A 14,083-nucleotide genomic window follows, 5' to 3' on the forward strand; every position below is an offset into this window, starting at 1 on the left:
ATTATCCAACTCATAACTATAGTCAAGTTCACTAGTAAAACACACAGTTGTAAGATATTTATTTTTATTAACTATACTTGGTCATTTGGACCAGCTTTGTAACTGTGAAATATAACTCTGAATGTACTAAGTGTATCTTCACAACATTTGGATAACTTTTAGCAAACACTGCAAGTACACAAAACATCAGATTTTTTAATAAAGTACTTTACTAAAAATTTGTCAGTGAACTTGCAAAGCCTTTACCAAGTCAGTCTGATTGAAAGCCGATTTTCATGCTAGGAACAAAAATACTTTTTTTTCATCTTACAGCTTTCATTTTTCATTTGCATAACTTCTAGAACCTCCTAAATAAGTAACAAAAGTTTATTTTGGTAAAATTTTATATTTTATCTTTTATTTTCTCTACCTTAGCATTAACTGTAGTGAAAGTTGAAAAATATGAAACAAAATCAAAAATACATTTTTCATTTTTAGAAAGATTACAGATTGTAACAGACATTTATAATTATTTATCCTAAACAGACTCAACTCAGGCTTCTAACAATTTAAATCTGTTTTTATTTAATTAAATTTTTTTTATTGCTCTTTGAATCATGTCTAACTAGCACAACAAAGTAAAAAAATCACCTGGTGAGAGCTTAGTGCAAGTTATTTTATACAAAGTATTGAGTTACACCACGTAAAGGCAACTTGTGTGAATTAATATTTTCCTATTTGATATATCATATTTTTTAGAGCCAAATACAGCTTAGCTACTAAACCTTATAAATTATTGTGGAATTCTGTGGTATTTATATAGTAATTTATGATTTTTTGTTATTTCAAAATGCATATATAAAATCCAAAAGAAATTAATTTGTTTACATTCTCCACATGTGAAATTTGATAAGGTTTAGCAAATTACAGCAAGCAGGAAACTAGAACAGATAATTACACTCTATATTTCCTTTATTGTTCTATGTTTCAAGAAAAATACTGAAATCTAAGAACTTATTTGTAAAAATTAATAATGTATATGCATATATAATGTATTATAACCAAAATGTGACTATTTTACAAAATACTGGTCCACTAGAACACAGCCAAGACAGGTCACTTTGTAAAGGCCAGTTTATATTTTTCTATTTGACACAGTAACATGAGTGCACATGCACTGTGTCATTCAACTTCTGTACCGTTAGTCAGATGCTGTTGAAAGGTCAATAAAATATAATAAATTTGTATATATATGTAAAATGGTACGAGATTTTAGCTATTTAGGCTAAACATTTGTAGTCTTGCATTATAATCTGTAGTAATTCTAGAATGAAAAAAAGTGTAATTTATATCTATTTCTCTCTTCTTTTTTTTTTATGGTGATTAAAAGGTCAGTAGAATCAACCAAACCCATACAGAGATACAATAGCAAAAATAACAAAATAGTTTTTTGCTAAAAAAGTTTGATAATTATCTAGAGGATTTTAGAGGTTATGGAGATTTTGCATATGAAATTTGACAATTTTCTGATGCATGAATGTATTTGTAATCTTAAAATTAAAAATTACTTCACACAAGTATATAGTAAATTTAGGTACAGTTGGTATCTTAATTGGATTTGTGAGTTTCTTTGTTAGGAAGGTGTTGGTAATGTTTTCTAATAAGTGTTGTGGGTAGCAGTTACGTTTCAGGGTGTCAATTAAGATACCAACTGTACCTAAATTTACTTCACACATTGGTTAGTCAATATTTGAAAATAAAAAATGCATGAGCAAATAATTAATTAAAAAATGTTAAAATTTAATTAAAAAATATGATACTTTGTGCACGAATGCCTTGTAACATTTACTGATAATATGCAAAATTTCATGAATACATGTTTATATTTTAAAAAGTTACAGCATAACTGCTTTATGGTTACCTTCAGGAATACGGGTTGAGTAGGTATTAGAAGGATTAAGGACCCAATCCCCATTTTAACTTCTTGTTTACCTTCAACTCTTACAACCACATCCTCATTAGTGGTTAAAAATACATCTGAAACTGGATCCCCTCTGGTTGGTTTTCTGATAATTTGATATAGAAAACCATTCTGAATCACTTCAAAAAATCTGTATCCCTCACAACTTGCCTCCACACAATCACAAGCATTGTCTTTAAAACTGTCTCCAATTATTAATATATCAGTATATCTTTATTAGTAACAAGACATAGCAAGTTTCCAATGTTTGGCAGGTGTCAGCCACATTTAGTATTTACCTTCTATTCTCATGTGTAGTGAGACTTTTCTCCAATCAATTCAAAATTGATTTTTTTATCTACAGCTTTCACTACAAAAGCCTCTTGATTCAAACTGGCACCCATTAACATTTAACTTATGATAGGATGACTCTTAAATAGAAAAGTGAGGCTATGTTTTAGTTCATTTTTGAGTAGAGGAAAATAAAGTGATTAATCATTAAATGTTATTAGTTATTTACTGTCATAATTTCATCATTCTGCTATGTAATCACATTTTCTTTGTTTCATGAACATTAATCTAGTTACAATTTTTTTTTTTATATACAACAAGCATTTGTGGGACAAGTTTAAAGAATAATTAATTAAACTATAGGTGTAAAATAAACTATAAAAATTGCATTATGTACACCCCAACTCCCACTCCAAGAAGCTTAAAATTATGACCTTAGATGCACCATATAGCAGGAAAAGTCATACAAAAAATTAAAATTTTCTAGTGGGAGGCCCCCTGCTGGATAAAGCCATTACCAAACTCCTCAAGTATATAATAGTATGAGTAGTAATAAATCATCTTAGTTATCATTATTGGGTACTTAGTGTTTAAAATAAAAATAAGTAATTAAAAACAATAGTACACAATGACAAATAATAATAATAAAGAGTGAAAGTGGTTGCTACCAGCTAGTTGCCTCTTTGTGTCTGGTGATTCAGAAATAGCTATTGGGACTATTTAGTGACAAGCATGCTATGATAGAATTCCATAACTGGAAGGAGGAGATATTGTGTTTTGCCCCACAATTGAACTCTAGTGTGTAAATAAATCATGCAATTCATCCCTTATATAAAGAGCCTCCCCTCCTCCTCTTTAAGAAAGTCTATCAATATTATATAACTTATAACCTGGAATTTAAATATAATTCCTACTATTAATAATTTCCAAATCTAACCAAGTTTCAATAATTAACATCACATTTATAGTCTTCCATTTCAACTTGAGTTCTGAGCTCATCCATTTTTGTTCATAATACTCCTAACATTAGAACAATAGCAAACAAGTTTATCTTTAAAACTATTAATTAACTGTCTTAAATCTTTGTTCCAATCTCCTCATTGCTCTGGGTATACTATCAATGTTTATTGTATATTCCAAATTTTCCCAGCTGTATCACTTCTATAAATATACAGTCCATTGTGTTCTCAAAATACTGTTACAACAATACAATTTACCTTTATAAATCCACTGTCTATTGTTTTCAAATTAAAAAAGTTATAACAATAATTTCATTTACTCTTTATAAATTTAGTCTACTGACTCTGCTAAAAAAAACAGTTGTAATACATTTCCTTTTATATGGCCTACAGTCTACTATCTTCACAAAAAAAAAGTTATAACAACAGATCTCTTTTAATAAACCTAACTCACTATCTTAACGAAACACTATTATAAAATATATTGTTGCTTATAGAAATACAATGCAATTTCCAGAACTACTTTTCCTTCCAGTTATAAAACATAACTGAAATAAAATGAATAAACCTAAAAATATATACAAATGACTTTGAGCTAGGGCAACAAAGAAAATTATATTTTATCACGCAAAACAAATATTCTATAGATTTATATAACTGTTATAGAATCTATGTACAGCAGAAGTACAATCCATACACATGTACTTTTTCAAACTGGAACACATCACCTATTTACTTAATCAAGATAAGGTGGTTTTCTTACTAACTGCAAGGGCCTTGACTTATCTTTGGTCTAGTCACAAGCAAACAAAATCCAGTTCTCCAACTACAAGTATTACACATTAGCATATTTAGAAAAATCTAGTTCTTCAACTACATCTAACATATATGTGCTTATCTGTGTTGAGCTCTGGAAGAATGATAATTACTCAACACTTTTATCTCTTCAACAGGCTAACTAGTAAAAACAAAGCTTCAGACAATAAAGCTGAAAGTAGTTCAATCATTAGTAAAAACAAAGCTTCATACAATAAAGCTGAAAGTAGTTCAATCATTAGTAAAAACAAAGCTTCAGACAATAAAGCTGAAAGTAGTTCAATCATTAGTAAAAACAAAGCTTCAGACAATAAAGCTGAAAGTAGTTCAATCATTAGTAAAAACAAAGCTTCAAACAATGAAGCTGAAAGTAGTTCAATCATTAGTAAAACAAAGCTTCAGACAATAAAGCTGAAAGTAGTTCAATCATTAGTAAAACAAAGCTTCAGACAATAAAGCTGAAAGTAGTTCAATCATTAGCTAAAACAAAGCTTCAGACAATAAAGCTGAAATAGCTCAACACTAGCAAAATTCCAATCACTTTCCTTCTATTCAGCAGTTCAAATTTAGTAACACTTATCTCTTCAACAGGCTAGTTAGTCAAAACAAGAACATGTCTGTCAGTTCAGACAATAAAGCTGAAAGTAGTTCCACCAGTGCTAGAGCTGGATTATTAGGATATTTCTTAATTGATTAATCAACGGCCCTATTAATAGATTAGTACAGTGGTTGGTGGTGGGTACTACTAGCCAGTTGCCTTCACCCTTATCAACAGTTCAACAACAACAATAAAAAAAGAATGTTGATGATGGATGCTGTTAGCTACCTGCTCTCCTTCTAGTATTCAGTTGAAAAAGCTAGAAAAAAAAAGTTGACTGCAGGCACTGACAGCCAGTTGCATTCCCTCTAGTCAGCAGTTAAAAATTAGTGATAGTGGCAGATAGATGATTATTTTCATTAAAATCATTGTAATTGGAATTTTAATTAATCAATTGTTGGAATAATTGGAAACATTACTTTTGGTTAATTGATTAGCTAACATGACACTAATTGATGTAATCACTACTTACAGGTAATCAATTAAATTACCCAGCTCTATCAATCACTAGTAAAAGCACATTTTCATATACTTAAGCTAAAAGTAACTGAATCACCAGTAAAAACAAAGCTATATATAATAAAACTGAAGTAGTTCCCAATCTGGCATGCACGCTCTCTTTGGGGTGTGGCAAACATGTCAGAGGGTCCACAAGCTTGGCTACCTGTTAGGTTACATGAGTTATGCTGTTAGAAATATCATGACAGATATCTCAGCACTTGCAAAGTATCTTTCAGCCCAGGGTTCTCACTATGAGGGTAGTTCCATAGAACAGGCAAGTAACTTCTACACTGTGATTTATATACCACAGAGATGCATGTACATACTTACGTGTGTGTGTGTGTGTGTGTTTATATATAAATACATAAAATATCACAAAGGGTGGAACACATATTGTATATAATGTGCCCGAAAGAAGGCTTCAGATCAAAACAGGTGGGGACCACTGTAATATAGCACCATTACATAATAAAATCTTTACATACATCTTTTAGCTGATCTTCGAGAATATACTGGATATTACAAATTAGATGGCCAGCCAATTGTTCTAGGACACTTAAAGTTGTACAGTACTTTTAGTTACATGCTGGCCACCATACTAGACAAATTATTTAATATACTAATCAAGTTCAAGGCCAATTTTAAGGTCAAAGGGGAATAGTTAAATTTTTGATACTGGAAGTACAGAAATCAAGCACAGCTTTCTTTTATTTATCAAATTAGACTTAATTTACCACAATAAATAAGTTAATGACATAAGTATGAGGAAAAATACCTAACATATTATTTAATATGGTTATGTTTTATTTAATGAGTGTTACAATTTACTGCTCAAACAAAAACATACTAAAATTATTTTCCACTGGTAACTAGCCATTTGTAACATCATAATGTCTTATTAAGCACACAACAACTCAACTGTGTATTATATCATCAATATATTTACAATTTTATTGTAACTAGTTTATAGAATGGAGATGTAATCAGTAACTATTCTTAACATAAGGAGATAAAAGTTCAAGTTTATGGCACAAAGCTGCTACAGTTTACTTAACTCTAAAAGTAAACATCAAAGGTTAAGGAAAAAGTCCAAAACAGACACATGATGATGCTAAACCTCAAATAAGTGAGAAGGTTTCTTCTTGATGTTAGGAACAAATAAATTAGACAATCTGGAGATGGAATCAAGAATTTATGAATGACCTTCCACCTGAGCCAACATATGTGGAACATGTATCATATGGATGCAAGAAGAAATGTGCTGCTTGCAGATGCTTTAAAGCAAGTCAGACCTGCATCCAAGTGTGTGGCAGCAATGGGGTACAGCACTGGAGTACCAAAAGTGTTGGTCAGCAAACATGCAGGTTCTGATGATTAGTGACGGAAAAAGGAAGAACTTGTACACTAACTTTTATTCTAATACAGTAACAGAGTATTTTACATATAAAGATATGCAAGAAACATTCATTTAAATACATTGAGAAGACTTCCATTTTACTAAATATATGATCCAAATTATGATAACCAAATGAATTACCTTAAATTTACTATAATTGTTATTTGCCAATTGATCCAAGTCAACCTTTGGTATCTCAACATTCACAAAACAGCTTGAAAATCCAAGCACTAATCCCCAAGGTATTCCAGTAGTAACATGATTGACAAGACTTTATTTCTTAAAATATTTTGCATTCTCCCTTCTAACCACTCTGCAATACAATAAACTGGTGTTTTCTCCAACCCTTAATGATGTGATTTTCTTAGCTAATATTTCGTGTGGCACCTTATCAAAAGTTTGTTAAACATCTAAGTACACACCCATTCCATCATCCAGAACAAAAAAAACAAAACAAAAAAAATTGCCCTTGAAGTAACGATAACACATAAATAAGGCCAGATTTCCCTAAGCATCAGAGTATCATGAAATAGGTCATAGTTGTACTAACTACCAGAAGATGAATCGTCAAGTATAAAAGCTGGCAATCAGATTGGATCATCAAACATACCAGTTTGCCTCAAGAATCAACATCTACATCATGAATCTAGCTTCAGGGCTTGAAACTAAAGGTTGCTTGGTCACAGACAGCATGTTAAAATTGCTTAACTTGGCCCAGCGGGCAAGTTAATTTAATCTGTCTGAAAGCTAGATATATTAGCGTCAGAATGCAAGCACGTCCGAGAGGTGATCGTTATTTGACTGGCAGTTAGCTAGTTCACTTTGAATACCATAAACACTGCTGTTTCCCAATACTTGTGGACAGCAATTTTCTATGAAATTAGGAGTAATGAACTTAGCTAAATTTAACTAATTGTTTTTTTTTTCTCTTGTTAGAAGATATATAACAATAGTCCTAAAATTTATAAAACTCACACAATCTGCAGATGTTTTTCTAGGCCTATTAGTTAACAATGCTTCACCAGCTTTAACTGTGTAAACTGTAGTTTTTAAAGATCAATAACAATCTGTGAATTATTTGGACTGGTCAATTATGTATGATCAACTAAAAGGTAAGTGTTAAGCCCTGTTTGGCACCTCGATAGTCCAAGAATTATGTGCTACCATCTGCTGACAACATTCTTGTGTACAGCAGATGATCTAGCAAAGTTGAAATCAAAAACAAGATTCAATCATATGTTAGCATGGGGGAACAAATAGTGCAAACATACAGGAATGGTAATCAATTCTACCAAAACCACAGCCATGTTCTGCACACTCACCAACAGACATGCCAATGAGGATAAACCATCCTTAGCAAGCACTGCTATTCCTCTGGAAGAAACACTAAAGTACCTGGGGATTACCTTTACCAGACAACTCAACTTCACCAGCTACACATGAACATCAGAATAACCAGGGCTACTAACAGACTCGACGAACTGAAAGTTGCAGCAAGAAATAGAGCTGAAGAATGTCACTTGCTTATACTCTACCAATGCCTGATTTTTAATGGAAGAACTCACTTATCTGTTCAGGAAAAGTGGATGGTAAATTTCACTTGCCAAAGTTTATAAGTGAAAAAAATGATTGGCCTTTTGGAATTTCAATAATTTGATGTTTTGTTGGTTGCTTACTAATAAATTAATACAACAATCACTAATTCAACAGCAATTATGTAATTAAATTAATTTTTACACATGAAATAACATTCCATTTAAGGACAACAAGAGGTTTGTTGGTCCTTTTACTAAACTAAGTATTTATCAAGCCATCCCTTAAATTTAATGCTTCCTCCACATTTGAAGGCAACCCATTCCAAAGGTCAACCAACCTGTTACAAAAATAAAACTTCACACAAGTGAACTCCTACCCTGCCAAAGTTTATACTTTTGTGCTCTAGTCCTATCATTCTCATAACTAAGTATGGAAAATGATGGTTTACCAACACCGTAATTCCATTAACAATGTTAAACACCTCAATCAGATCCCCTTTTATTTATTTCAAAAGAAAATGATTTCAGAAATTTTAACATGTCCTGGTATGACAATCTTTCCATCTCAAGCATCATCATAGTAGCCCTCCTTTAAACACTTTTCAGTAATTCAGTTCCTTCTTAAGGTAAAAAACCCAAGATTGATCACAATACTCCAAATATAGCCTAACCAATATCCCGCAGTATACAATGAAATTATAACCTTTTAGACTTATATTCAATAATACTGTAAATACAATGCAAAATATTATTTGCCCTACCACTAGCAACCGTACACTGCTTGGATGGTTTAAGATAATGATAAACCAAAACCCTAAGATTCTTTTCTTCAGTAACACTGTTACGGTTGTTCCCATCAAAATTATACTAATATTTTAAATTATAATCACCAAGTGATTCAACTACTTCTATGAAACAGTAGCATCCTCCTCACAGCCAACAACACTTAAGACCTTAGTATTGTCAGGAACTTTTGGCAATTTATTGACTATTCCTTCACCTATGTTATCAATGTAAATGAAAAAAAGACCAAAGGTTCTAACATTGAGCCCTGAGGTACCCCACTCATAATATTAATCCAGTTTGCCTGAACTCCATTTAGAACAAACCTCTGTTTTCTTCTATCCAGCCAATTTATCCCTCACACCTACAGAGATCTTTTTAAAAAATCTTTTATGTGGCACCCTATCAAATGCTTTATGAAAACCTAAATACACACCCCTACCCTCATCTACATAAGCAGTTACCTCTTCAAAGAATGTCAAAAAATTGATAAATCAAGATTTTCCCCTAGTGAAACCATGCTGACTTACAAAGTTTTAAACTTTATTAAATGACTTTGCAAAGCATCTTTTATCAGACTTTGAAAAACTATTCATACCATTGATGTAAAACTAATAAGCTTAGGATTACTAAGGCAATTTTTATTATCTCCCATGAAAAAATAAAAAAATAAAATTAGCCAACTTTCAATCTTCTAACACCTACCCAATATTTTAGGACTTACAAAAAATAGTAACAAGTGGCTAATATTTTAACCCTACAACTTAACATACTTAACCCTGCAAGTATGAAGTGGATAAATTTGACTTAGCCTTATATTTAGGAAAAATACAGTCACTAGAACAGAATGTTCCAAACCTACTACAATTTATAAGGTTTTCTAAGTAAGCTATAAGTAGGTTAAAAACGTTTTATTAAATGTTTAGAGCAGGAATATGATGTTCACACACGACGATATTATGACAGACAAATAGCTGTAATGAGTATAGTGTATAGGAGAATCTGCTCTTTCTACTGGACATAAACATGTCCATCAACCATGTAAAGTTGCTTAGCAAGATGTTCTCAAAAGTCAGAATGAGAGATGGGAGGAGCTCATCTGGTAGTATGACAAATTTATTGGTAACTCAGCAAATCACAAATGTAGAAGATTCAGATTAGATCCTTGCTTATAATAATGTTTAGTTTATGTTTTTAATTGATTGGAAACTGTAGCAGCCTGTTTTTAATGTCAGAAGATTCTAAAGAAGTGAAATTAGAGTTCTTATCTGCCAGGTAATACAGAAAATGAAACTTGGAAAGTTATATATGTGTCTTGTTTAAATTAAGAAATTAAAACTTAGATAATGTCAAAATCTGAATTATAAACTATGTTTTCATGCCAAGTTTATTAACATACATTAATAATAAAAGTTGTTTATTTTTGAATGTAACAGTATATAAAGTAGTAATGTGCACTCTGACCCACCCAAAATAAATGTCATAACAAAAGAGTTAATGTGTTGTTTACAGTAATCCTGACTGCTGTTAATTTTTACATTTTCAGAGAATTAATTTCAAATTCCACATTACTTATACCGCCAAATTTACATTAAATAAAATCCCATTTTAGCAAAATTTTGGTGTTCTAGATTTTAATCTTTAAAGTGCCAAAAAAAGACCATTTTATATATATATCATGGTATAGAAGTTGTACTTATTTGATCTCTGAAACCAAAGTGACCTTTAAATCTAAAAGTTGAATACGGCATCCATCATTTCTTTTTTCTTTTTTGTTTGGGGGGGGGGGGAGTCTTGGTAGGCCATCCGAATCTTGCACCCTGGAAGATCTTTTGAACATTTCACCATGTCCTGGTAGCATTAATAAAAATATATTCATACAACATTTCGCACCATGGAAAATAATGATCCACACCCCCAGTACCAGGTCATGCCCCAGTGGTTGGGAAATACAAATTTAAATGACAAGACTTTCAATCTACAGATGTAACTGTCATGAATAACCAAAATTCACCAGCTTAAGTCAGCTGATGAAATTATAAGATAACATTATTCACATCAAGGTTTTACTGCAAATACATTTACATGCTATTGCAAAAACAGGTTTGGCAAGAAATTAAGCTTACCTTTCCATTTTCATACCACAAAAGTGCATGGTTCCTGGACAAAACCTTACAATCAAATATTGCATTATTTGGAGCTGGGCGGCACCTAGCAACAGAACGGCCCACCTTAACAGGCTGATCTAAAATCAAATGCCTCTCTTGAAATGGGTGCGAGTTTGGCCGACTAATCAGGATGGCTCGAGGCACCATACATGGGGAAGTGCATGGTGTCTTCTCCACTTCATTGGAGTTGGCTTCTGCTATCTGGGTTGCCGTGGTTCCCGATTCGGTATCCAGGTCCGGCAGGTCTTTACGATAGACTACCATCAAATCTCTTTTCCGACAACTTTGACTTCAAGTCAAGCATAGGAAGATGAACTCTGAAGGAATTCCTGCATCACTGCTAAAAGTAGTGCACAATACTCGACTAAAAACTTCTTCTACCAAAACATCGAATCTCACTACAAAAATTAAACAGAAAAATGTTTTAGCCATAGCAAATATAAAACAATGCTAATCTATAATTTAATAACTAAAACTATGGGGCTTTTTATTCACCCCCCTACCCCCCCAAAAAAAAACATGTTATATATGGAGAATAAAATTTTCAAAAGAATATTTTCTGACTGGCAACAGATATTTCACTGATATATTCATTTTATTATTTATACTGAAACTGTCTACAGTAACCCAGTTATACCAAACATAAACATTACATTTCCAAATGAATAACAAGGTTTGGAGGAGTTGTTATATACAGATAGGTCAAAATCTTCATGTTTTTTCTTGAGATATAAAGGCTCAGGAGGGACATGATTGAAGTTTTTTAAGATTGCTAGATGTTTCATATTCATAAATCCAAATGATGTTTCCAAAAAATTAGCATGTATTAAGGCTATCAGATAAAAGTTTACGATATGGAAACTCGGATGATTCCAGTTAAAGCACTATTACTTTTCTGATAAAGTAGTTGGCATATGGAATAGTTTGTGTTAGAAGGCATAACACTGAAGGAGTTTAAGAAAAGACTGGAGTATTTTATGAACCAAAGTTGAACATAGGAAAAAAAAGGCTTTTTTATGCAGTTTGTATTAGGATCATATTATAAAAATGGATAGCTAGATGGGCCAAATGGCCACTTGAGAATGAAATACAGCATCATTATAATCATCACTGTAGCCCTTTTCTGAACACTCTTCAACTTAGTGTCCTTCCTAATTCTAAGATTTTATGACTGAAGGTAAAGACAAAGATTTATGTGTTTCTTAGTCCTACCATTCTCACCAATAAGTATGAAAAAATATGATGTATTGGCACTATCAATTCCCTTAACAATCTTAAAATTCAATCAGGTTCTTTCTAATTCTTCTTTTTCAAGAGAAAATAATTTCAGAGATCTTAACCTGTCTCTGTATGATGACCTTTCCATCCCAGGTATCATCCTAGTAGCTCTTCCATGAACCCTTTCCATTTCACAAAAATAAATAAAATATTAATCCATTTTATTCAATCATTAAATGTATATAAATAGAATAATAACTTGGATGTATTTTCTACATTTAATTAATTTTCATTCAAAATAATTTCTCCTTAAAGTCTACTATTACTACAACTAGTTATACAAAAATATTTCTTTTTGTACTTAAATTTGTTTTTGGTGTTTATAAAAGCACTAAAAGTAGCCTTTTCATCTACTTAAAAAAAATTAAACATTTGTCTTGCAACTTACCAGAGCCTTATCAAAAACCAAAGTTCATCAGACTGATAATGTAATATTAATAATACCTTTACACAATGACAGCAAATTAAAGCCATTAAAATAAAAGGGCCTAACATAATAACGAAATACAATTTTATATTCCAATTTCAAATGTAATTCTACATAAGTATTACTTATCAAAAGTGAGAAAATAAAAAAATGGTGAAATAAGTCAGGCCATCACTACTACTGTATCACCATCAGCTGTTCAGTGTTGTTAAAACTGAATAGGCAGGCACACAACCTTGGTTTATGTCAAAGAAAAGTCATAGTACTTAATTTTTATTTCAACTACTTATAATTTGTACGTTAGTACAAGTTTACGAGGACGAGTGAAGGGACCGAAAAACAACGTCAGCCATGTTCCGATTTCGTTCATAGAAGCCCACTTTCACCGATTCATAAAATTATAATAATAAAATCTGTGTATATTTAATAGTGTTAATTATAGTGTCTGTAAAACTATTAAAACATAATTACCCTTTTGAGGTTACGAATCTCCATTTCCTTCAACTTAAAATATTCGTATCGGAAATAATTGACTTCGTTCGAGATTACTATTAGTACCATTTGCTCAGTGTTTACTTACGTTCGCACTAGAGGGTACTAGCATAAAAAAGGGCGTCTCACGTGCAATTCAGACTAGAAATTAAACTTTAATTACTTTTGAAACAAAACTTGAAAATATTGGAATTGAATTAGAATATAATATATATATTTACTTGATCATGTACTTAAACTATATAATCAATAAGCAATAAATTATATGAGAGGAAACGTTATTTATAAAATAATATCAAATATTTTGTTATTCCTCATCTCATAATAATAACTTGAAACAAACAATAAACTGCACAAGCTATTTTATTGTGTTTGGTGGAGATGGAAAGATAGTGAGCACTATTAGTAGTCAAGCCAAGATGGGGATAGTAGTTTAAAACAAGTTGGAGATTATGTAATTATAAAATACATAAAAATATAACTTACGCACTACAAATTTCACAAGTGCATTAGTGTATAAGCTAAGTAGGATGTGTCATTGCCAAATTAGGGGTAAATTGCAAGTGATATCAGAACGAAGGTCTTTTCAGGGACATTACAAAAATTCACGATAGTATTGCCAATCTGTTAAGTTTCACTATGTATGTGACAAAAATTAACTTATCCAGAAAACGGTATAAAACTGTGTATGAAATTACTCATAGTGGTTGTCAAAGAAAACAACAACAACAACAAAATAAAGACAACAAGGTGTTAACTACAGATCAAAATGTTTTGATATATACTTTTAATGATACAACGTTTCGGACAATGACATTCTTCTGTTACTGAAGGGGACCCGGCATGGCCAGGTGGATAAGGCGCTCAACTCACAATCTGAGGGTCGCGGGTTCGAATCCG

At 31.6% G+C, this 14,083-nt stretch overlaps 1 protein-coding gene across 1 annotated transcript in view; it reads right to left on the reverse strand.

Annotated features, from left to right (window-relative positions):
* The window catches only part of LOC106478594 (sarcolemmal membrane-associated protein-like), a 66,644-nt gene extending 53,366 nt beyond the window's left edge, over positions 1-13,278 (reverse strand). Inside the window, exons 1-2 of the mRNA XM_022382216.1 lie at positions 13,163-13,278; positions 10,945-11,384 (exon numbers count right to left, since the gene is read on the reverse strand). Of these exons, the coding sequence (XP_022237924.1) occupies positions 10,945-11,250 (306 nt within the window). The 5' untranslated portion in view covers positions 11,251-11,384; positions 13,163-13,278. The remainder of the gene's footprint in view (positions 1-10,944; positions 11,385-13,162) is intronic.
* Between the last annotated feature and the right edge of the window lie 805 nt (positions 13,279-14,083).

This window comes from Limulus polyphemus, unplaced genomic scaffold (assembly GCF_000517525.1).
Source record: "Limulus polyphemus unplaced genomic scaffold, Limulus_polyphemus-2.1.2 Scaffold230, whole genome shotgun sequence".
Lineage (NCBI taxonomy): Eukaryota > Metazoa > Arthropoda > Merostomata > Xiphosura > Limulidae > Limulus > Limulus polyphemus.